Consider the following 24,939-nt stretch of genomic DNA (forward strand, 5'->3'; position numbering starts at 1 on the left):
TGACGAATATTTGAGACATCATATTAACGGTTACCTTAATCGATTTTCCCCTTTATTCTTCTTAATTACCGGATATAGTATGCATATTCGTATCCACAGCACCAAATTTAGATCATAAATGTATTCATAAATATCTTGTTCATTATCCACTTAGTTTCATAAGTATTTGACAAACACTTTGATCTTAAGCTTATGCGGACAGGTTTACTCACCGCTAGAAGCTTAATATATAATGATAAGAACTGCGACTTTAGACATAAAGCGGTTTTTATTTGTTTTGCTGGTTTTTGTTTGTTTTTCTGTTGTTTTTTTTTTTTTTCTTTATTATTATTTTTGAGCATATCTTTTTCATTTGTTTGTTTGTTGTGCTGAAGACCAACTCTTACCTGGATCCTCACGCGTACAATGGCGGGACCAATTCTATAGCCACATCATCCCACACCATCCACACGTAATGAGTGTTTCTCTGTAACAAAGTACAGAGCCAGATAATCAGGCTAATCCATGATGTACTAACAGCACTCCTTTTGCTTAAATATCACTGTCCTCCAATGCATGACGCCTCTCGTTGTGCATGAGACGTTTAGGAGCTAATTCTTTCTCCTTCATCAGATGAAAGATATTTCAGAGCTAATTCTTTCTCCTCCATCAGATGAAAGATATTTCACAGCTAATTCTTTCTCCTCCATCAGATGAAAGATATTTCAGAGCTAATTCTTTCTCCTTCATCAGATCATGATCTAAGCGAGGACCATCGCATTACCAATACCAACTCAAGAATGGGGTTGAAATATTTATTGACAGACCTGTACACATTCAAACTGTAATGTCAATATAAATGTTAATCACACACGGGAGATTATTGTGGCTACAGTCTTGATTGTAATGCACACGCTGTAGGCGTTGTTCATTTCCTACCTGTACACGTCATCTACACTACCTTCTACCTTCAATTTGGCACATGGAATGTCCGAGTTTACTATAGATGCTATAGTGATTCTTGGAAGAGACACAAATTTATTACAGCATTTATCAAAATTCAGATCATCGTATTTCAGTTTTTGGCATGCTGTCGTCAGAAAATAACTGACAACTTGTGTATAATCTGTACAACAGAAATTTACAGAAAGATTGGTACGTATTTTGCCAAAATAGACGTTCCAGGAAAAGTCTCTTTAATGCAAATGTATATATTATCCAGATGAAAGCGCTGATTGAATATGCAATCAATAGCTAAAACTGAAAATACAAGCACGAAAGGGCATACGGGTGATTCGGCCTGGAGATCTTCATTTACGATACAAAAAAGAAAATGAGTTGGCAGTGAAGAAAAACGTTGTTCCCTCACGTCTGGAAATAAATATTTGGTTAACATGTTTGGAAAGGATGACGTTGAATGACGTTGTGGAATGCACGTCGATACGACTTCTTGTGTAGAATATAACCGCCAATGGATGTCATCAAACATGCATGATATTTCAATTAGATCAATATATTGACATACCGATATTCCAAAGTTAACCAGTCGAAATAGCGGTATCGATCTTCGACGTGAAACTGACTAAATTAGTACCTATTCTCAACACACAAAAACAACATGTTGGACAAATGAACATCAGGGTGTCTGGGCTCGGCAATTACGTTATTCATCCGCTCATCCAAATCATGTTCAAGCACAGTACATACACGCTGACTAGTTTCATACTTTGTTGTATCACAATAGTGCTATCAGATCAATAGAATTAACCGCCCTTCCTGCATGTGTCCAATGTGTCATGCACAATGTTCAAAGAGCCATTTATCCTACATTAAATATCAACACCATATCCAAGCCCCGAGGGACATACGATCCTCGGCTCTTCTGGAAATTGATTGCCATAAACCCCGGAATCACCAAGCAAATCATAACAAGGCCTTTACAAATTCTATGGGGAGATTGCATCACGTTGTCGGGGCATGTTCAGACTGACATAAACAAGGAGCATCAACAGCGTAGTCCTGGAGACGGTGTGTTGAGTAGAAGGATGCTTTCTGAACATTTCTGTGATGATTAAACAGTGTCGCATTAGGGTATGTATCTATAACGAATTGTACATTCTGGTTCTGTAGAGTCGCAGGGCGGTGGGCAAGCCTAGTGGTTACAGTATTCGCTCGGCACATCGGAGATCCGGGTTTGATTCCTCACATGGGTACAGTGGGTGAAATCCACATGTGGTGCCCCACCTTATGATATTGTTTTAATAATTCCAACTCCCTCACCCACTCAATCATTCATCCACTCACTAACCCACAGCGTCGCATCTTCAACTGAATATAGGTATACACCTTGATTTAACTATTATTCAAAGGAGACACACAGTATGAATATCGTATGTTATCTATCTTAAATAATATGGATACTAGCCTATCCCATATAACCATCGGGATGACTGTCGACACAAGGGAAATGAAAGAAGCTCAACCATGCATCAGGAGTTATTAAGTTATGTAGAGTTAACGCCAATTAACAATAGATCAGATAAAAAAGGGCGTCATCTGAGCTAATTTGCCTCGTTCTAAGTATATGATGGTGAGACTCAAAGCGACAAAACGACGCAACCGAATGAACCAGCATTGCCGCGAAAATGAAATGAATTTGACAGTCTTCTGAAGCCTCAAAAGATTTAGTAGCCATTGCAACCATCATATTAATATATTCCCGCAGTGTCCACTCATATCACCATTATCATCATACGCTCATTCTGAAGAACAATGAACGAGCACCTGTCACACTTGGTTTGTCTGAGCAGAAACGCATATTTAAAAAATAATAGTTGACATTGGTCATTGTGCATGTTAGGTAACAATAGGCGAAGGTAACATTACGTCTTGTCGAGGTTCGAGGCAGAAAAGTCTTCGAATGTCTGTCAGTTTATTGTGATTATGTTTCCTTCGACTAAGTTCATTTCATCCTACGCCGATAGCACGGGTTGTCCTTCATGATATCAACCATTCGTATCTCTGATCCAGAGTCTATTATATACACGCAGTAATGTAGTTTTTATAGTGATAACATTCAATCATACTCATTCCTCCACATACTACATTTAAACGTGAAAAGTCTTGTCAACAAGTTACATGAGAAACATTAAGATACATATTGCAATATCAAATGTATTTGTGTTGTATCCTTGAGTGAAGCATTATGTGTCCGTTCCGTTGAAAGGAATTACTTGGCAATAGGCGTCATGGAGCCTATATGATGGCTTCTGAATCTCATGAAACAAATGGTCTGATTTTTGTATTTCGAAGCTGATTTCGCCTGGATAAAAGTTCAAGAAGCATAAATATTGATATTACAGCAAAAACTGCGAATATTGAAACACACAGAGAAACAATAACCGCTATCAAAGGCTTCTGAGAGTCCTCCTCGTCCACATAATCAACTCCACTGAAGAAAACATTCGTCACCGATTTGTCAACTTCCTTCGACCTTAATTTCCTTGACGTCTCCGTTTCATTACACACCATCCGTGTATCCTCGTCAACTCTCGAATCGCCGTCGTCATCTTTCATATCCAGTGTCTCTTCATCAACGAAGCCGTCACAGTCGTTATCCACCCCGTCCCCAGCCCCACCATTGGCGACAATTGTCTGCACACACGCCCCGTGTATCCGGGACAACCTTGACCCCAGAGGGATCACACTTCCGGCGGCGCCATCTTGGAGGAAGACCATGTATATGTTATCTATTTCTATTGTCTTTACTGTGGATTTATGAACACCTATGTTGGCATACGTGGCCACTGTGCAGTTTGTAGGTGAATTTGCATCCGAGAAAATGACACTGTCAGAAATGGAAGGGTGAAAGTCGGCGAGACTGAGGGGGAGGAAGGAAGGGCACAGTAATTCCTTACAGGTTCGCAGGCACCGTAAATACTGTTCAATCGGAGGGAGGAAATAGGAACTCCTGCAACCAAGATGACTTTTTTCATTTGTCTGAATAACGTACACTTGCACAGGGCTTGAAGCAGTTAAAGTCACATACGACACGTTCGCACACAAATAATGCTCCGTCATGTTGGCTCCTACGATGGCGTTCACGATGGAGTCGTGAGTCTTTAGGGTGATGTTTGTTTCCAGTTCAGCTGAAATTAAAGAAAAAACACTCATTTAAGACTTGTTTTGCCAACAATTACAGCTGCTAAATTCTAAACTAAATTCCTGTGGGAAAACATTTTTAGTGAAGGCAGTATCTGTTAGGTACGGCGATGCATACGTGTATTTTTCACCGTCGCAATTCTGTAAATATACTTGCACAGTCCTCTCAATACATGTGTATAATCATGTGTAAATGTGAGTGAATGCGTTCTTGTGTTAAACGCCTAGGAGAACTCTGTTCCAGATATTCTATGGCGTGTAACATTTGTTTGGAGGAACTTGTGCAGGTACGATCAAGGAACACGGATAGCGTGCTGAGATTGGGCCGTTTGGTCGATTCTGACTGCAAGCCAGTGTGAGAAATAGCCCTGCCTGCTTGCCCGTGGCTAGTAAAACGCCAGTCGGTCCAGTAAATCTCCACAGTCACTGGCTAGTGAAATTTCATGGGGTCATTTTCTAAATATATCACTGTCGGACTCGTTAAGTTATAATACTCTTGCAAATCATGCAATATTTTGTCCTCATAAAAATGTTCAAGATATCAGCAACGTAACGATGAAACCCGTGTCTAAATTTAAATTTCGGGCTAGTTAATTATTTTGTGAGCTAGTAAATACCGATAGAGCTGGCTCGACTGAGAGGCAAATATTGGAAACTATTTCGCACACTCCTGCAAATCCAGCAGTTTTTAGAATCTAAAAACCTATAAAATTGAAATCCATATAACACGTCTGTCACTATTCTCAGCTTTGTCGAAGATTTTGAAATTCATATTTAATTAAATCCGATTGCATAGTCTTACAAATTATACATACCAGATATTGTGAAAGTTAAAGATCCATGCTCAAAAAAGGACACGGCATAAAACAGTTTTCCCCACGTACACCGTGGAGGTACAAATTCAAAATAAACTAAATTTGAATCCTCAAAGGAGGAATTCTCAGTATCATATAGCACATCTACTGTCAAAAGTATCACTCCCACTGGCTTATCGGCTTTCACACGAATCGTGTTCCCATTGGACGTCTCTAACTTCAATGTCTCGAAGGCGTTGATTGGATAAGACGTCTGGTCGCCATATTGGCCATGTGACACGTTCGACATTGTATCTGTTAAGTTGCAGTTTGTTGTTACTGTGGTGTTATTTGAAGAAGCGAACACGAACACAAGGGAATAGTCCAAGGGAGACGATCGCTGTGGGATGAAATATTCGTGATCAAGTGCGTCCATTGGAAAAACAGTCATCATGTCGCCTTTCCTCATCTTGATGTAGATGGAAATATCCTCTGGGGAGTTTATGTGTGTACCTGAAAACAAATTAACAGTCTTGTGCGAATTGTACATTCTTGTGATACACTTCTCCACAAATGACCATTTTCGAATTCTGGTGTGATATTTTAAGCCACCATCACACATGGTTGGATAATGTCTTTTATTAATCCGGAGACACTTTTCTCATGCACATCTCTTAGTCATAGATTACGGAATTGGCGTCAAACTACATCAGTTTCCCTGATGATATATTTACCTGTATCTATGAAAGAGCATTTTACTAACCGTGAATAAGATTAGATGAGATAACTCAAAACTTTATTATCCGGGAGGAAATTCTTTTTGTATCGAAAACGACCTCAAAATGTATTTATTCAAAAGTGACAACAAATATATTGTATACTGAATATATAGTGTATATTTACACACTAATTACTTGCACTAAATGAATGCTGATGATAAATGAGTGCTGACAATAATTAATCCATAGGTATAGATGCTAAATTAGTCGTTTGTAGCATACATGATGACTATTCCAAAACAGTTGTTGCGTTGATAATACGATTACTAGATGGCATGAAGGACAGTCGAGCTTTGTTTTAAGCGAAGGTAACGGATAGTGGCGTCCAGATGGAAGTAGATCAAAATGGTGAAAAGAATATGCGTACCATCAATTCTAATTTTAGTTTAGATCATTAATAAAGGGAATATACTTATCTTGATGTAGTAATTTTGCTGGCAGTATTAACAATTTTGAAAAGTTTGTATTTGTTGCGAGCAGACAGACATACACACGCACACCTACCAACATAATTATAATAATATTTTTTTTCTAAAGATTTACTGTACTTCCACAGTGAATACCTGAATACTCCGTTAGGTCGTAGTTGTTGATGATATCTGTATAATTGAGAGTAACTCTTCCATATTTCACCATTTCCCACTCAGCTCGTCTTCCCGTTTGATGGTCCGTTATTGTGATTGTGAAATTTGAATATTCATGAAATGTAGGCACAATGTTGATTGTCAGAAGCCAAGGGGAATAATCGATGTAGGGTAGAAAAAACGCTCGTCCGTACGTGTCCGGAAGACCTAAACAAAGATCAGAAGAAATTAGATTGATGACATCATATGCTGGAAAATAGGCAATAACAAATTTAAGAAAATAAGACTTGCAACAACAACTTTCGATAATTTATTTGAAACATTAGATCAACTATTGATCTACGCCCTTGTAATAGAAAGGTTCGCCCCTTCGTTGTTACTATCCACTCTGGGTGGAGGCTGAATATAAATTAAATAATGAATTGTTCCAAAAGGAATCCACGTACAGACAGCAAAGACCCAGTGGTACATCAGCAAAGATAGAAAGGGGAGATGAGATAGCCTAGCAGATATAGTGTGTTACGCCCATGATAAGGATTCGACTCCCCACCCGGGTACAATGTGTGAAGACCATTTCCTGGTTCCTCGGACGTGCCATTGTATAGTTAGAAGCAACAGAATGGCTGGGAACACTAGCATGGGCTTCACATATCTGGATAATCGAATCAAGTCTTCCATAACGACATGTTGAAAGATAGCAGTGACATTTATACACATTTTTACGTCCCTGGAAAAAATGACAAAAGTTGATCGCAAACAGAGTAAGCCTACAACCCGCCCCTTCCTTTCGTACCGGAGTGGTTGTGTTGGATAGTGGTTAAAGAGTTTACCGTGAAGCAGAAGAACAATTCCCCATATAAGTACAACGTGTAAAGCCTATTTCTGGTGTCCCCCGCCGTGATTTTGCTGAAATAATGCTTAAAAGGTAGTAAAACTGAACTCACTCACTCACTCGTTGATCGCCTAATTTACAACTTAAGAATGTTTTATAGTCTGTTTTCAGTGAAAACGTATCTATGAATTTCACTTTAAACATGAAATAGATTCGAAAAACGTGAAATAAAGATTGCGATTCCTCACAATCTTACCTTGCTAATTCAACAGTTAAATTCCAGAAATTTATTCAACTTGTTTAACAAACGATCATGGTTTCAAATCGGTTTCTTTCTTTGTTTGTATTACAAGAGTGTAGGCACGTTAAATGAAACACCGAGAACAAGTAGGGTTGGTCCAAGTTAATGCTCATCAGGTACCGCACATGCCTTTGTTTCAATGTTTCAACTACCGCCCTTATCCTTTTGTAATGCAAACAGTAATAACGATGTGAATCTATGATTGTTTGTTAAACAACTTTTATCCAAAGTTGAATACAATTCTGAGACTTAAATTTTCAATTGGCAAGGTAACATTATGCAGATTCGTAATCTTATTTTCACTTTTCTTACTTTACCGTTTTGTTTAAAGGTAAATCCATCGGTGAGTTTTCACTGCAAACAGACTATAGTTGCCTAACAATGCCCCATCTTTACAATCGTCAAACACTCCAGACATTCAACGGGTGGACGTGCAACTACAGAACATGTACCGATTTTGTTGCACAAAATTAATGTTTTTGTAATGAACCATTGTTTAAATCTAATCTTAAATTCACGAGTTTGTAGCCCCTTCGGAACATCAGTGACGGATATATTCTCGTAATCCTATTGTAAATTTTCACTGTGAGTGGGCGAGTGAAAGTGACTCGTATAGACCGGCGGAACAACACGACACTGCATGTGGGAGGAAAGTTAAAAATGCTGGTGGATGAATTATGCTCACTTGGAAAGGTCATTGCTGTGTGTTTTACTCGTTGTTTTAACACCTGGTGTCACTACTAATTTGTTTGGTTTGGTTTTCAGCGCGGCACTCGGGAATACTGTCGCTATATGATGGCGGTCTTATATAATCGAGTCTAGACCAGATAATCCAATGATCAACGACATCAGTCGATCTATATATATAGCTATGCAATTGGCATACGATGTGTCAACCAAGTCAGCAAGTCTGACCACCCGATCCCGTCAGTTGCCTCTTGGGTTTCTGAAGACCAGTTATTCTAACCCGTATCTCACCTGCCTTTGCAAGTACATCTCAAGATGCCCTTAATCTCTTCATATGCCCTGTCTTACTTTCTACGCTCAATGAAATATTTCGGCAGATAGTCGAGTCATGGTATTCACCTGCATTGGCGTCTTAAATATGCTCTACAAGGGGTTGTCCGTGTTCAGTTTAAAATAGTTTTAGAGAGTCAAAGTAGACGCATTGTCATAATGTAATCAAACGCTTCAGTGGAATATATAGAGAATTTCCGGCACCCGAGTGTCATTCGATATCCGAGACTTGCCGAGGATATATTTTCTTTTTTTTCAACGAGTGTTGAAATATTTGATATCAAAAGACAAGGAAGTGAGATTCTATTGATCACCAAAATTACTCTTAATCAGTTTTCAATGACAAATGTACATATCTGAACACTGTACTGTCATTAGAGTTGCAGTGCAGCGATGCCATTGATGGTAACATCATCACATTTTGACGTGATAGCATTGTGAGTCATGTGATTGATGATGATATCTCTTGTGGAGAGCAGTGTTGGGTGACATTTCAGCAAAATTACATTGGAGTACACCACAAACGGTCTTCACTGTGTGGAGAATCGAACCTGGGCCTTAGGCGCTACGATTGAACGCTTTAGTCATTAACCTACTCAATCGAATCATTGAACTACGTAGATCGGCTGGAGGTCAACAAAGTTCAACATTTGAAAGTGTGAGGTCAGGAGATATTATGTCATGCAATATTCATAACTCATGTTTGATTATCCGTCTATTTTAATTTCATAACAGACACTCTTCGCTCCATTCCAGTCTCGGAGGTTACCATGGTAACCAGTAAACTCCGGTAATGGTCTATTTGGATGTCATTGATACCTCCGAACTTTAAAGCCGATGTGGTTTAGATAACAGCAATTCAATCACCAAGCGTTACTAAACAAGAGACAGTTAGGGAGGTTATTCAATAGCATTAATAATGGCGGGACTGGGATGAATGTGCCGTTTCTTGTTGTTTCGGTTGCCCGGCATGAAACCGAGAAATCACGGACAGAATTGCAGAACGGCCAAGGAAGTAATTCAATTCAGAAACAGAAGAATGCAGTTGAATTAGGTGATCGTTCAATGTCGATGATCAGGACTCGATGTGTAGACAGCATAACGGGACTCTTCCTTGCGATGTAACACACTTCAAGAGTCCACAATGGTGCCACGATGCTTACCTTTAGGAAGGCCATATTTGGACAGGCCGTACGTTCCTTAAGGGACATTAAGTTAAAATGGTTCGTTGTTATATAATTTGTCAATCTGGACGCTGGAACAAGGAATGGTACTCTCCGAAATCACATGTCGTCACTTTATTTAAACTTCATTCACACGTGTGCACATGGTGCATTTTAAGCTCTTACTTTAATTACGATGCATTGCTGTGGATTTACATGAACAAGGTTGGTCATTAAAATGCAACCACGACTGTGCTACAAATAATTAAGAAGTGCATGAAACAACATTCAGAAGTGAAAGGCAACACAAAGAGATCCAGTGGTGTAGCTACAATTTAGCACAAAGAGCGCGTGCTTACACTTTAGAAATGAAAACAAACATTTTGTGATCGATGATGTTACAAAAAATATACATTCAAGTTGTTGTCGTGTTTCGTGGGCGGCTTCTGGTATGGTACCGTGGCATCCGAATGCATTGTGTTTCACGGATCATTTATAGATAAAACACGTCTTTGTCTACATTATGCAATACTTATTTTTGAAAACATCATGACCCTTCTTCGCTTAGTTTACAGGCAACGTCGATGCTCTATTCCTTGAAATAATTGTTTTTCCCCTTAAGTATTGTTTCTTTTGTTGCGTGCATAAACGATTAAGGAATCCGCAAATCGTTCGCCTACAATTGATTGTTACTTTGAGAAACCTAAACTGACTGAAACACTCTTTTGACCTAATAATAGTACTCACTGTTCCCAAACACATTCTGATAAAATAGCATTATCTGAGTCATGTAGTGATTCCTCGCCAATTGTTAAACCAGACACTCAAAAACCATCTACAGTCTCTTCTGAGCCTGTAGAATCGACAAATATAAGACTGGTTGATCCTGGGTAATGAACAGTAACTGCGTTTACAATATTTACTTGGGCAGGATCTGGTTGGGGTTGATCCGCTAGTCTGGAGTTAGATTTGCATGCATTGCTATGTTGTTTATGTTTGTCGAAGCTTCGTTTCGTGTTTAGAAGGTTTTACCTTTTAGATATGCGATGGTCACCCTGTTTTCAATACCTTTTATCAATTGTGCCTACACTGTATTTTCTTGGCTTCGCGTCTGTCACTGTATTGAAATGATGCCACGCCGCATTATCACAATAGAGACAGTAACTGGGTGTGACCAAAACATTCTTATGCTTATCAACTCGATACCCTAGTTGAAACAAAACAGTGGCAATAAGTTGGTTAATACAAACAAAAACAACATTATGAAATTTTCAAAAATCCATAAGAAAGAAAGACATTGTCAGGGTACATCTTCTTTATTTTATACACAGCCACCTTTAAGCACTGGTGTACACATGTGCATTATTTTAACTGGCACTTGACTTGAACAGTATTCATGCATAGTTTGTTATCTAGGTGAGCCATGCTAGTGCATTTAATATAATGCAGGTATAGATAGGTGTTATCATGATATTCCCGATATATAAAACAAGAACAATCATGCATTTACCTAATTAATTTAAGCTTATTCCTGTTTATCAAACCTCAGCATGTGGGTCAGATCACTGACCTTGTCGTGTGAGGAGGCAGTATGGTTCGTTGTCATTGGGTATTGTTTTTGTAATTGACCAATTAACTCAGACCAGGTAAAGGAGCTGAAAAGCATCGCTGCAAGGCGCACGTTGGAAAACAATAAACATTGCATAGATTGTCTAACCAATTTTGGACGACCTCATCGATTGTCTAAATAACCTAATGTGTATTACCTGTTATGAATATGTCATTTAGCAGGGTACCATAGAATCTGAACCATTACTATAATTACAAATTATTGATCTCTGCTCTTCAGGGCATCAATGCTTCCATCACGAGAAGGGCCATAGTTGCATCCCTTGGGCACGCCAGGTTTCGAAACGGGCGTATCCCGATTACGTTTTGATGTTGTTTCTTTTTTAATGTGGTACGTGAAAGATGCACCACGTCTGGATATTTTACCAAATTAAACAGATTTGTTTTATTTGGGGTTTGTTTTGTTTTGTTTTTTGGGGTTTGTTTTTGTTTTTTTGTTTTTTTTAACTTACACTTCCACATTACCAGCAAAGTAATTAACGAGCATCGGGCATCCCCATTTCTTTAGGTCTATACATACGTGAGTCCATGAAAGTGTCAGTTTCAGAAAATCTGATAAGTGATGAGTATATTTATTTAAAACGTAAATATCAGACAAATCAAGTGTACATGTTGTAGTTTAATCTCTCTGACAGCATTAGTCTATACACCCTGAGGTGGGGTGTGGTCGCCTGGGGGCTAAAGCATGTGCTCGTCACGTAGAAGAAACTGGTTCGATTCCATACTTGAGTACACTGTGTGAAGGCTTCCTGGTGTCGCCGCCGAGATGTGGCCGGAATATTGCTAAAAGCGGCTTAAAACTAAACTCACTCACTTGAATCTGGAATTCTTAATAGATATTGCATATCGGCACCGATTTGAGTCGTTATTCATCTATTGTGTCCATATAAATCCTTGGCTATTCTGCAATTTGTCACCACATAATTACCCTGACTTGAATCATAATGGTACCCGAGAAGATCCGGTGTAGAATATTGGCCTTCAATAATCCATGCTTTTCGTAAGAGGCGACTAGCAGGATCGGGTGGTCAGGTTCGCTGACTTGGTTGACACATGTCATCGGTTCCCAATTGCGCAGATCGATGCTCCTGCTGTTAATCATTGGATTGTCTGGTCCAGACTCGATTATTTACATACCGCCGCCATATAGCTGGAATATTGCTGAGTGCGGCGTAAAACTAAACTTACTCAGTCACCTAGTCATAATGGCTGACGAATTCCTGAACCCCCGGAACTGGTCAGTGTTTATAATCCCGGGCTCCGACAGGCAGATAATGCCCTGTAACTAGGTGGACACTCTCCAGAATGTCCGCAAACCGTTAACTGGACGATGAATTACTTCCGATAATCAATCAGAACAGACAATGGCATTTTCACAAATCTGACTGTTGTCACGGGAAACACCATTCGTGACCGAATCGTGCTGTTCCGAGACACCTTCAAAAGCTACTCGTGCTTCCCTCGTGGTCACTTTATGACTGGGTTCCTTCTAAGTTCAAACGGGCAAAGTGTAAACACAAAATGTCAACCCGTAGGACCACTACCTAAATATATTTCCCTCATTTAATTGATATATCGCAGATGCTATTTACAACACATCGGATTTAAATGGATATACAGCATGACTGACTGTAATCAATTCGCTGTTCCGTTGTTTTGGGTTTTTAGTCGCAGACTAGCCATGAAGGAAGGTTTAATTTGTGGAGGTGAAGTGATTCCACGTGAGAGGAAGTGTGGCTTTGTAGGTAACGGAAGGGGGCGGATAATGCCGAATTAGGTTGCGCAGCGTTTCGGCGTCTCCCGGCATGAACCGGAATGACACGAGTGGATCCGAATGCACATTCCTGGTTTTACACTGAAGTACCCACCTAATATCATTTAACCTACGTAATATCAGAAAGGAATACTTACTCGGAATCCCCGCCGACTCGCACCAGCCAATCACAGCCACGGTTAGCCACACTGAAATGTTGAAGTCAAATGTTAGGTCAATACGTCCATGCCAAGTGGCACATCTGAAACGAAGACATAATTATATCAAAATTTCTAATTTAATCATCGGGATCTGGTTAGTGATCGTATTGACGCTTGTGATGATCCGTCGGTTAATTGCCTGGGATCTGCATTTGCTGTTTCAATAATTCAGGGATTCTGCCAACGTACAGTGAGTAATCTATCGAAAGGTTGATTTTGGATTGAATTTGCTGTCTATTTCGGGCACGGTGTTTACGTGTTCATTGTTGTTGATTTAATATGTGCGTGGTTTGTCTGGACACCTTTTTCTGTCCGAAAGAACATATCACTGATAATTTCGATTCACGTGTTTGGATTGGAGTAACACATTTTATGTGTGCATCATCATGAACAACCCAAAGTGAGAACTTTCGTAGACAGGTAGAGCCGGTAGAAATATGACGACGACGATGATGATGGTGATGATGATGATGATGATGATGATAAATACGTTAATGAGGAGGTAACGGTTTTTCTCATCTCTTCGCATTCATCGATCATCATCATCATCATCATCATCATCATCATCATCATCATCATCTTATTCTTCTTCTTCGTGTTCTTTTTCTTCTTCGTCATAATAATCATCATCATAATACAATAATCCACGGTACAATACATAATTTTAACAATCATTTAAAAAACATTGAATTAAACCCTATTTTCATATTATCTATCGAAATGAGAATACAGGTTACTTTGCAAGTCTAGATAAACACCATTAGCTTAAAGGCGAAAACGGGCAAATTTAAACATGCGATAAATCGTTCACACATGCCTTCACTCAAATGCAAAAGACTGTCGTGGAAACAGCATCTTTTGAAAAAAGTGTTGGTGTAAATCATCCTCTAAATTAAAATCACTTCATGAATATTCATTGGCATTTTGAGCCCAGCCGGCAGCACTTATTGGTCAAGCCAGGGACACGCTCAGTTATCGGAAAACCAAGGCAGCGACAGTGTCACGTAAATTTCCTCATATATTTAACGATCAAATCTATTTTGCAAATATCCAAGGTCTCGCGGTTTGTATGAGTCTGAGATGTTTCTTACGGGGGAAAAGACTTTATTGACTTGAAGTCCCCAATAAAACACAAATCGCATTTCCACGTAACGCAATAAACACGAAAAAACAGCCACGTCCGATCAATCGATGGCAGAATCTAGCCAAGCTTCAAAATCTCCAAAAATACTCAAAAAAGGCTTTCAAGTGACACGCAAAACCGCCTGGAATACAAAAACAATCTCGTCAGTGATATAAATTGGTATGTTTTTTCTAATTTTAACTTTGATGATTTTGATACATTTTGTTCACCGAGATATTCTGAGCAAGGAAATTGTCCTAGCTTTTCAAATATGACGGAGCACTACTTGTGATCTTATCTAAATACAGAGCTAACGCGCCTTTTCTGGACATCATCAATCATAATTATTTGAAAATATTTACATTGATAACCGAATTAGTCATGTAAAGAAACCCCGAAGGCTGAGACTGTTGTCAGTCACGGGCCTGGTGCGCGGATATTGTTAGACTTCAAAAAGAACAAAGTGGAAACATTTGTATTGCAGCTGTATTGCAGCTGCAGATATTTTTATTGCTTCCTGAAACAACCAGACTCTCAAGTGAATACAAACCTCATTGAATAGTTAATTGGTATCAACATGATTGACGCTTTTTGAAATTGATTGGGCATACGTTAAAGAAAATGTCTTGACTGTCTTTACACTTGGTTGAACGTGTTCCATTTGGCACACGGAAATTTGCAAAGGCCTTGATAAGCAATGTTGATTACAGTAGAACTGAGATGTGGATCAGTTATAGGCTTTCTGCTTTGTTACATTCATGTTCTATTTACATTTGTGTATAAGTTACAAACTAGCATAACTTCAAATGTGAATATATGTACATGTATATACAAAGCAGCAAAAGAAACGAAAGTTTCGAAAAGGTAAAATCTCATAAAAGTACGCGTACATGTTTATGTCTTCTATCTGAAACCTCGACTAAAACAGACTTGTGTTTCTTTTGCTGTTCAGTATATTTACTTTCCATATTGTTCATGGTAAGGTAAGAGAGAGACCCATTTGTTCCATGACCCATACTCATTATATATACTGTTTTATTCCATCAATCACTCAGGTCTATACAGAGTGAGTGGGTGAGTGAGTTTGGTTAAACGTCACTTTGAACAGTTTTCATGCTTTATTAGATCACAGTGGCTTTATGTTGAGAAAATGCTGACTGCCTCAGCATGACTGCCTCACACGTTAACCACTTTGGATGCTGAGAAAACATTTGACGCAGAAGAGGAAGAGTGAGTGAATGAGTTGAGTTTTACGCCGCATTTTGCAATACTCAAGCAAAAAAAGGCCTTGGAACATCCAACAATGAACCCCTGAGGGGAATTCAACCCGGGTCTTCAGCGTGACGAGGAAAAGCTTTAGCCACTGGGCTACACCACCGCCCCAAACAGCAACGAAGGCGAAACAAAATCGAGGCGAGCAGTGATTCGATCATGAGTGAATGAGTGAGTTTACGCTGCTTTTAGCGATATTCCAGCAATATCAAGGCACGGGATGTCAGCAATGGGCTTCACATACCACTGTCGGGAATCGGACCCTGGTCCGCGTGTAGAGCGGATGATTTAACAATTTGATTATCTATGATGGGACTGCATGCAGATGAACCGTTGACGTAAATATGTTTTACCGTAATATCTTCTTGGTCGACGTTTTGCTTTGTGAGTGACTAATTTGTTTCGTGCAAAAATAGCAGTTATGGATCACCGAAAAGAATATCTATTGTCAAGGCACTCAGATAGCCAAGGGTCAGACACCCATGTCATGAAGTGAGTGTGTGAGTGAGTTTAGTTTTACGCCACGCTCAGCAATATTCCAGCTCTATGATGGCGGTCTCATAATAATCGAATTTGGACCAGACAAACCAGTGATCCACCGCATGGGCAACGATCTACGCAACTGGGATACGAAAGACATGTGTCAGCAAATTCAGCAAGCCTGTACTCCCGATGGTGTTTGTCGCCTCTTACCGCAAACAACTCAATTCGAAGATCAATTCGAAGATCAATTCTAACCCAGATCTTCATGGATGATGCAGAGGTGTTAACGAACGAATGCTGTAACCACAATCCACGACCCAGAGAAACATTTAGAGACGGGTGTTGCTTGTCGAGGTGATAAACAGCAACCTGAGGTGTTGTTTGCACAACCATCAACGAATAACAGCAACCCAACGCATTGTGTTACCAACTATCACCAGATAGCAACAACCCGCTTTGACGTCTTTATGCCTCCTAATTTTAAGGCAACGATTCATTACTTTCGATTTTATGAGCCATATTTAATTAATATTTCAAACCTTGGCCAGGTACATTCACGGGTTCTAAGACGCGTTGCCACTTTATCATTACGGACTGTTCAACAACAACGTGTTTTATGAAGTTTATTATGACGAAATCATACATCATAACGACCAAACAAATGGTAATATTGACAATGATCTCAAATCATTGAGGGTTGTGTTGTTACATAGCACCTTTATTCTTTTATTGATCAGCTAAACGAGCAGCAATTTTGTGTGAATAAACGGTACGCCCATATTACGGCATTTGCTATCAATTTTACTGACATTCAGAATAAAAGACTAATGTTCCACTATTTATTGCAATGATATTCCTTAATACCGTGTGCCATTCCAGAACATGGTGCTGCCCCATTATGTTCCACTACGATTGAAGCACAAGATTAGGTGCACCTTTGAAGAGAGACACTAAAATGCCTTTTACGTGTAGGAACATCATAGTAGTATAGTGAATACCATTTTTTGTGGTATAAAAGAGTCTCAAAAACGTAAATGAAACAAATTCAACTGTGTTAAAGAGAGTAAATGCTTGAAAATATATTTGAACAAAACGTTGTAGGTCTTGTTACAACGTTGCTGGCCCTAGAGGAACTGCTTCTACCATTTTGACATACTTTCCAAACCTCAAATAGAACACTTCTGACTTTCCAAAATCCAAATACATCCTTGTCGAGGTAAAATATACCTGAGTAAATTAAATTAAAAAATCTTTTTTTACAGTCTTCAAAAGATATTTTCCATCAAAATAACTACCGTGCTCTCTCAACTTATTCCCTCTTTAGCAGTTTCTGTGAAAAGCAATACCTACTTATATCCAGTTTAAAACACTAAAAATCTTTTCCAGCTGCACTGGCTAAATTTTGATACAACTCAAGCGAATCTTTTTCAAGGGGGAAATCATATGAGTTTCTGAGAAAAGACATAATTAATCAGTTTTATGAGTACCCAAAATAAAATCAAAACGTGTATGTTTCATTGATGTGTTCTATGTATGTTGATCTCAGAGACTGCTAATTCCTTATCCATTATCCTTGTCTACAGATATTTGTTTCGTATCAGCGAAAAAACCTGTGAATGTACATTTAGCATTTTGTGAAGCTAGGGTATTCACTCCGTCATATTACTGACTCAGTGTAGAAATATCGAAAGCTCTTAACACGGCTGACCTTAACCTTTGATTATCAGAATCGTATGCCTCCAACAAATCTGCTCCGTCAATGTCGTCTCCGGTTCGTAATTAACGTTCCACAATGGAACAAAATGTGAAAATATGATCTCTTGGCGAGTAAGCTTTTTAAATGTAAGCTCGTGTTGGCCTTCGTGTCGGATCACAGTACGCGCCTTTTGTTATTTCTGTTAACAAATGCAACATGTTCGTGAGCAGTATCGTTGTATGAGATCACATCAGAGCAAGGTTCGAGTCGACTTTACCCCTTGAGTGTTTCATCTTAAAATATATCACCTCGGCTGCCTGATGATAATGGGCGCATGGCTGATTACTCGAGATTTCACTGATGTTTAAATAGGCCTGGGATGTAGTTAGACTAAAGTTAGCGTCTAATGTGCCCCAAACGATCGTGGTTTGATAAAGACTTCGTTTTGTCTATTAATGTCCGGAGAACGACGAAAACAATCCATGATCTCAAAATCTGTTACCATTATGTTCTCTGCAAATACTAGTGTTCATTGTAAATAGGGTGAGAGAGTGAGCTGGATTTTACGCCGGTTTGGAATATATTCATAGTAATATCACGGGAAACCAAGAATAGGATTCACATAATGAACTGCTAATAGAACTAGGTTCTGTACACATGCAACAAATTACACAGATACCAGAAGATACCTCATTACCATAATATTTGGATTGAAATCACGTCTGCTGCTAAGACTAAAGTCTATGTTATATGTTTGATAGGCATGTAGAAGTTGGTAGGGTAATACTAGACACTTGTTCTTTATAAATTAAGCACAACGTTTCTGGGTAATACTTGCCCCTTCATCAGGTGAATGACAGTGAATAATACAGAGGTGTGTGTATATATATAGTATGCACAGGAAGCCACAGAGTGTGTTTACAAAGGTGTGTATAGTATGTACATGAAGCCACAGTGTGTTTACAAAGGTGTGTATAGTATGTACATGAAGCCACAGAGTGTGTTTACAAAGGTGTGTATAGTATGTACATGAAGCCACGGGGTTGTTTTTACAATAGATTAGCGAGGGAGGGGAGGTAGTGTACATGATGTTCTTTGTTATGTTAAAGACAGTATCTAGTACAATACACAATTTTGATCTATCCACTGAACACTGTATGAGTACCATTAAAGACGTAGGGGATATACCACTAACTGATAGCAATACACATGAGAAAAAGTAACATATACATTCAGATGAAACATTTCCAACGGAATGAATAAACTGTCACAGAGTTACATTTGACCACTTCCAAAATGGTAGTATGTAAACATGGACATATTTTACCTGAACAACAATCTCGCTTGCTTGCTGGAGCATAATTATCACAGTAACTACTTACTTAAGTAGCTTACTTCTGAATTGTTTATTGATGTTCTATCTTATAATCACCAGACGATCGATGAGCACGACCATGATTTATCAGCGTGACAATAATGACCATCTGATCGATTTACATCAATTATATATCATTATATATTATATATATTATGTATATTATGTACATTATGTATATGTGTATAGCCCAAATATCCAGGTCATCTCCGCTACTCAAGGCGCTTTGTTTTCCCTCGATCACAGGATGTCATTCATCGTATTATCTATTTATTTCAACTTGGGGATCATGCATCTCTTTCAGCCAGTTAGGCACACCAAATTAATCCTTTCGAGATACTCATTCACAACTACGTCGACTAAGACACATAGTCACATTAATGTGCCCAGGTTTACTGTACGTTGCTGTACCCGCATAAAGGTGTTTGCACGTATTCCCATGGCCACCATCTGGTCATTTATCAACGGATTCGTGGGTTCTGCACATGGCTGTGTACTGTACGTTAGAGATTGTGACAACACTGCACACAAAGCTGACACCAAGGTTTCTACACCTTGTCACAGGTGGGCTTGATTCTAGCGCCATAAGTTCGCTACATCACTAGCCTGGCGCATCAGATCGCTCTTCCACCGTGCTCCCGGAATAATGCAATGCATTACAAACTTGAGGACTCTTCAACCCCGTTCACATAGTAACATTACACGCAGTGCTACAAGTGGAATTCTATCTTGTTTCAGATTCAAAGCAAAACTTACTCGACACTCATAAATATGATGACCGATTATCATCAGCTTGCAGGTGATGACAGGAAATGAAGGATACAATACAACGAAGTATGTTTAATTCCACATATATTCTACTTGACACGACCCGTGAAGGTGCCGGGGTAGAATAGGCTTTCACCAACCCATGCTTACCATAAAAGGCGACTATGCTTGTCGTAAGAGGCGACTAACGAGATCGGGTGGTCAGGCTCGCTGACTTGCTTGACACATGTCATCGGTTCCCAATTGCGCAGATCGATGCTCATGTTGTTGATCACTGGATTGTCTGGTCCCGACTCGATTATTTAGGGACCGCCGCCATAGCTGGTATATTGCTCAGTGCGGCGTAAAACACAACTCACGCACTCGCTCACTCTACTTGACACTCACAAACATGATAAGTAATAATCATTAACTGGCAGATACTGGATATTTCCTCACATATAGGTGATGACAGGAAATGACGGATACTAGTACTTGATAACGCACTCTACTTCATTCCTCATATTTTGACAGTCACAAACCTGGTAACCGGTGACGAGGAATAACGAACACGTGATAATGAACTGCTTTCAGTTTCTTATATATTCTCACACACATAAGAAAGGCACGTTTTCATCTCTTTTTTTCTTTTCATCCAAACAGTAAACAATCTCGGAACTTAAAGTGTGATATGAGTTTTGGGCATGTAATGAAGCCACATGGTCAATAATTAATTATCAACATTTTTGCTGAGTTTTGGAAGGCATGAGTAAAACATGTCAATAGAAGGAATCACCAAAACTCAGAATACCAGTGGACACACTTTCTCGTAAACTCGAACATGCACGAATTGTCACCACCTTTGGTGGGTTTAAAACTGCATAAAAGTTGGTTCTATCACTCCTTGTTCAACAATACTCATCCTCCATATCTCCGCGCTATAGCCTCCACTATACCTTGCATACATCTACGGCTAAGCCCGATAAATTTATTACCTCCCTTGACTGGCTTTTTATCCAATCGAGTGTACACACTTGGAAGTTGGGCGAACCAATCGCAGCTCACTTTCGCTTTTTAAATTATCCGACCGATTGAACTTGGCAAAACGAACCATGCACAGGTTCTCTGAAAGAGGCAGAAGGATTCCTTGCATGTATATTCTTTTTTAATTTTCAGACCAATTAATGTGTCTATATGATTTCATGCATTCCCCCGAGCCGTGGATGCATCCAGGGTATAGTGGATACAGATGGGAACGTATACCCTGGAGATATCGAAGATGATGCCACGTTTAACTCAAACTGAAAGAAAACAGGCTATCGTTAGCTGGAGTGTCTGTGCAAAATGTTGCCACTCATGTCGACGTAAACATAACCACGATTTACCGTCTCCAGCACGGACACGACTCTGCACAGACCATAGATGAACTTGAAGTCCTGAAGACACAAAAACCTCAACAAGATCCGCACATTTCCTCAACCTCAACACGAGATCCGTTCTTATCAACCCTTTTCCTATCGAAACCTTTTCCCCGTATTTTTTGCATTTAATATTGAAAATTACACACATGTGTTCTATATCCGTTACTTTTGCTTATGAGTATATAAACCACTTGACCTTCACTACCGACACGTGTCTTACTTGCATACCTATGCATGTATATTTCAAACTCGTAAATGTTTCATTCAAGTGAAATACTGTTTGTCAACTTTAAATCTAAAGTAAAAATAATGTTTTATGTTGTTGTTTTTCAAAGTCAGCATTGGGAGTCAATAACTTACAGACCAATGACAACTGAAGACGTTCATACCCTTCCATTTGGCCACCCACTCGTACTGGCATCGCATGAATCATGACTGTACCAGTCATTGAAACACAAATAGGCTTTAGCATTCAAAACAGTGATAAAAGAAGAAAACATGATTTGTTACACGCTGGTAGTTTTCTATTTCTGTTAACAATCACAGATCCTGATACCAAATAAGGATTTTCTTCCAAGGACTCCAGAAAATAACCATCCTTTTCTTGACATTCATGTCGTCGAAGGTTCTATTCTGATCACAAGGTTTCAGTTATGTTCGGTCTCCTGTTAGTAATTGACAAATTAAGATAAAACATTCTGGGATAACGGGATATATTTAGATTAATAGCTGCGATGCAAAATTGGAATGTCAAAAGGGGTCTGCAAGGACACAATGGTTTCTTAGCTTTAGAACCGCATTTCTCAGTGTTGATTAATTCCTCCATTGAAAGCAGGCTTGATGAAGATGTGCACTGGTCCTGTTTCTGTATCATCTGAGATTCCCCACATTCTCGTCGTCAATAGCGTGTCGGATCGGCAACCCAAGAGTTACCGAAAGCTCCCATAGGGAATTGATTAGTATCCCTATATTCCAAACGAACTGAGCAAACAATACAAGGCACAAAAGTGACAAAATATAGCGCCTCAAGCTTTTATTTGAAAGAGTTATTAATCCAGAAAATCAAATATAGGCCACGATTATCTAGCAAGGGATCCCATCCCCATGTCCATCATTTGGCCTTTAATTATTTGACACAATGCCATCCTCTCCGGTAATCAAAAGGAAGAATACCCGTTAGATTGGTACATCCCGTCTAATGTCCAGCAACCGACTTAGTTTGCCAGTTTATGGAAGGGACAGGAGCTTGTCACTTTAATTCTAAAGACTGTAACATTCTGTCATTAGGTTTGAAGTCGGGCAGGATAGAACATCTAACAAGCTGTGGCCTTTATGTTGCTCCCGGGGCATGAGCAGGACGTGGGCTAGGCTTCCCACGATAGTTTGTTATGACGTCCCCGAAGGGGGAATGTCTCCCCCGACCTCAGAGATACTGTGTATTCCATCACTGCCCAGTGCCTCGGGATTTATACGGACGTTGGAATAACACTAAGATGATGACCTAAATAATCTGGTTAAGCCAGAGACTCGATATCTTTGCAATATGAGCTATAGGAGGTAATTGGGACAAAGTTAACGACAACTGAGTTTGGTGGAAATAGTCGCCGCAGTGAATGCAAGGGCATGAGGATTACTAGAGATCGGTGAAGAGTCGAGTGGTGGGGGCTTTCATTTTATGATCGTAGGTGTCTGCAAAGTTTGGTATTTTTCTTCTAATTAACGTATGGTGCAGTTTGCATGATGCAATTTCAAAATTACATTACTGAATATTTAAAATAGATTATGCTCTATGATATAATCACGAGAAACCAACAGACCAGAAAACAAACTTTAACCCTAAAACTAAATGACAACAAGAAAAAGGGGGGAATAATTTTAGTTTAGATTTATGACATTCAACCAGTTTAGGACTGATGTGCGAACGTATCACCAGCTTGATCAAAAATACCCATAAGTATACTCATATAGGTGTCTGAATAAAATTGCGCGTACGTGGAACAACGCTGAACTTGTATGCCTGTGACAAATAATCAGTGTTGACAAAAGCAAACTGATCACCTTGCCAGAGTAAAACATGAATTATGTCCAGACGATAGGACCTCGTTACTGATTTATATTTTCAACGTCATTTTTGTAACCCCTGACAAAATGGCCGCTATTCCGTTCACATCGTTGATTGGGACGTTAAAAAGTATGACAAGCGTATAGCTCCCATGTCGGACAAGATAACTGGTAGACAAAGGAGCTGTCTCAATTTTCCAAGGTCTTTTCGTGCTTAGAATGAAACGTCTGAACCTACTGCCTTTAAGCAAAGATAACGACTATAGCTATTATAAACACGACTAAGGACAACGGCAGTTATTGCTGCTGCTCGAAATAGCATGTTACGACCTTGGCTCTTCAATAGTGTATCTAAATCCAATTTTCAAGATCTGTAACGGCAACAACATTGTTAACGTCTCACGTACAGAGGCTAAGCAGTGAGTGAGTGAGTGAGTGAGTGAGTGAGCTTAGTTTTACGCCGCACTCAGCAATATTCCAGCTATATAGCGGCGGTCTCTAAATAATCGAGTCTGGACCAGACAATCCAGTGATCAACAACATGAGCATCGATGATGAAAAGAAAAAAGAGATGAAAACGTGCCTTTCTTATGTGTGTGAGAATATATAAGAAACTGAACGCAGTTCATTATCACGTGTCCGTTATTCCTCGTCACCAGTTACCAGGTTTGTGACTGTCAAAATATGAGGAATGAAGTAGAGTGCGTTATCAAGTACTAGTATCCGTCATTTCCTGTCATCACCTATATGTGAGGAAATATCCAATATCTGCCAGTTAATGATTATTACTTATCATGTTTGTGAGTGTCAAGTAGAGTGAGCGAGTGCGTGAGTTGTGTTTTACGCCGCACTGAGCAATATACCAGCTATGGCGGCGGTCCCTAAATAATCGAGTCGGGACCAGACAATCCAGTGATCAACAACATGAGCATCGATCTGCGCAATTGGGAACCGATGACATGTGTCAAGCAAGTCAGCGAGCCTGACCACCCGATCTCGTTAGTCGCCTCTTACGACAAGCATAGTCGCCTTTTATGGTAAGCATGGGTTGGTGAAGGCCTATTCTACCCCGGCACCTTCACGGGTCGGCCATTCTGTGAGATGAAATCGTTCGTACAATTATATCCATAGCTTGTGTGCCTATGCAGCTTGGGCATTGGTTTTGTCAGGCCACACCCAGCATTATTTCAGCTGTAAATGTGCATCGTGTCCGACCGAGACTAACCAGTGCTTGATATCATGAGTCACGATCCTTTAATGCAATTAAAAGGACATGGCGCACGCTGCTTCTTTTCGGTTTATTCATGGTGTCATATCAGGTTATCATAGGTCGATGCTCAAGATGTCAGTCACACACTTCATTGTCTGATCCAGGGTACATTATTTACAAATCATCACTGTTTAGTTTGATTTATGCTGGCGAACAAATAAAAATACAAACAAAACATTAACTCGCCTGACCTATAATTCAAACGAGAAATATCCATTCGAGAAATATAGATTCAATTCAGTTTTTCTTTGCAATGTCAAGTCCCTCCTCTGACTTCG

The 24,939-nt window shown here is 39.5% G+C and overlaps 1 protein-coding gene across 1 annotated transcript in view; it reads right to left on the minus strand.

Annotated features, from left to right (window-relative positions):
• Positions 1-780: 780 nt before the first annotated feature.
• Positions 781-24,939, minus strand: part of LOC137262202 (uncharacterized) — a 61,521-nt gene continuing 37,362 nt past the window's right edge. The window contains exons 4-7 of the mRNA XM_067799997.1: positions 13,151-13,201; positions 6,277-6,504; positions 4,956-5,447; positions 781-4,127 (exon numbers count right to left, since the gene is read on the minus strand). Coding sequence (XP_067656098.1) covers positions 3,256-4,127; positions 4,956-5,447; positions 6,277-6,504; positions 13,151-13,201 — 1,643 coding nt within the window. The 3' untranslated portion in view covers positions 781-3,255. The remainder of the gene's footprint in view (positions 4,128-4,955; positions 5,448-6,276; positions 6,505-13,150; positions 13,202-24,939) is intronic.

This window comes from Haliotis asinina, chromosome 14 (assembly GCF_037392515.1).
Source record: "Haliotis asinina isolate JCU_RB_2024 chromosome 14, JCU_Hal_asi_v2, whole genome shotgun sequence".
Classification (NCBI taxonomy): domain Eukaryota; kingdom Metazoa; phylum Mollusca; class Gastropoda; order Lepetellida; family Haliotidae; genus Haliotis; species Haliotis asinina.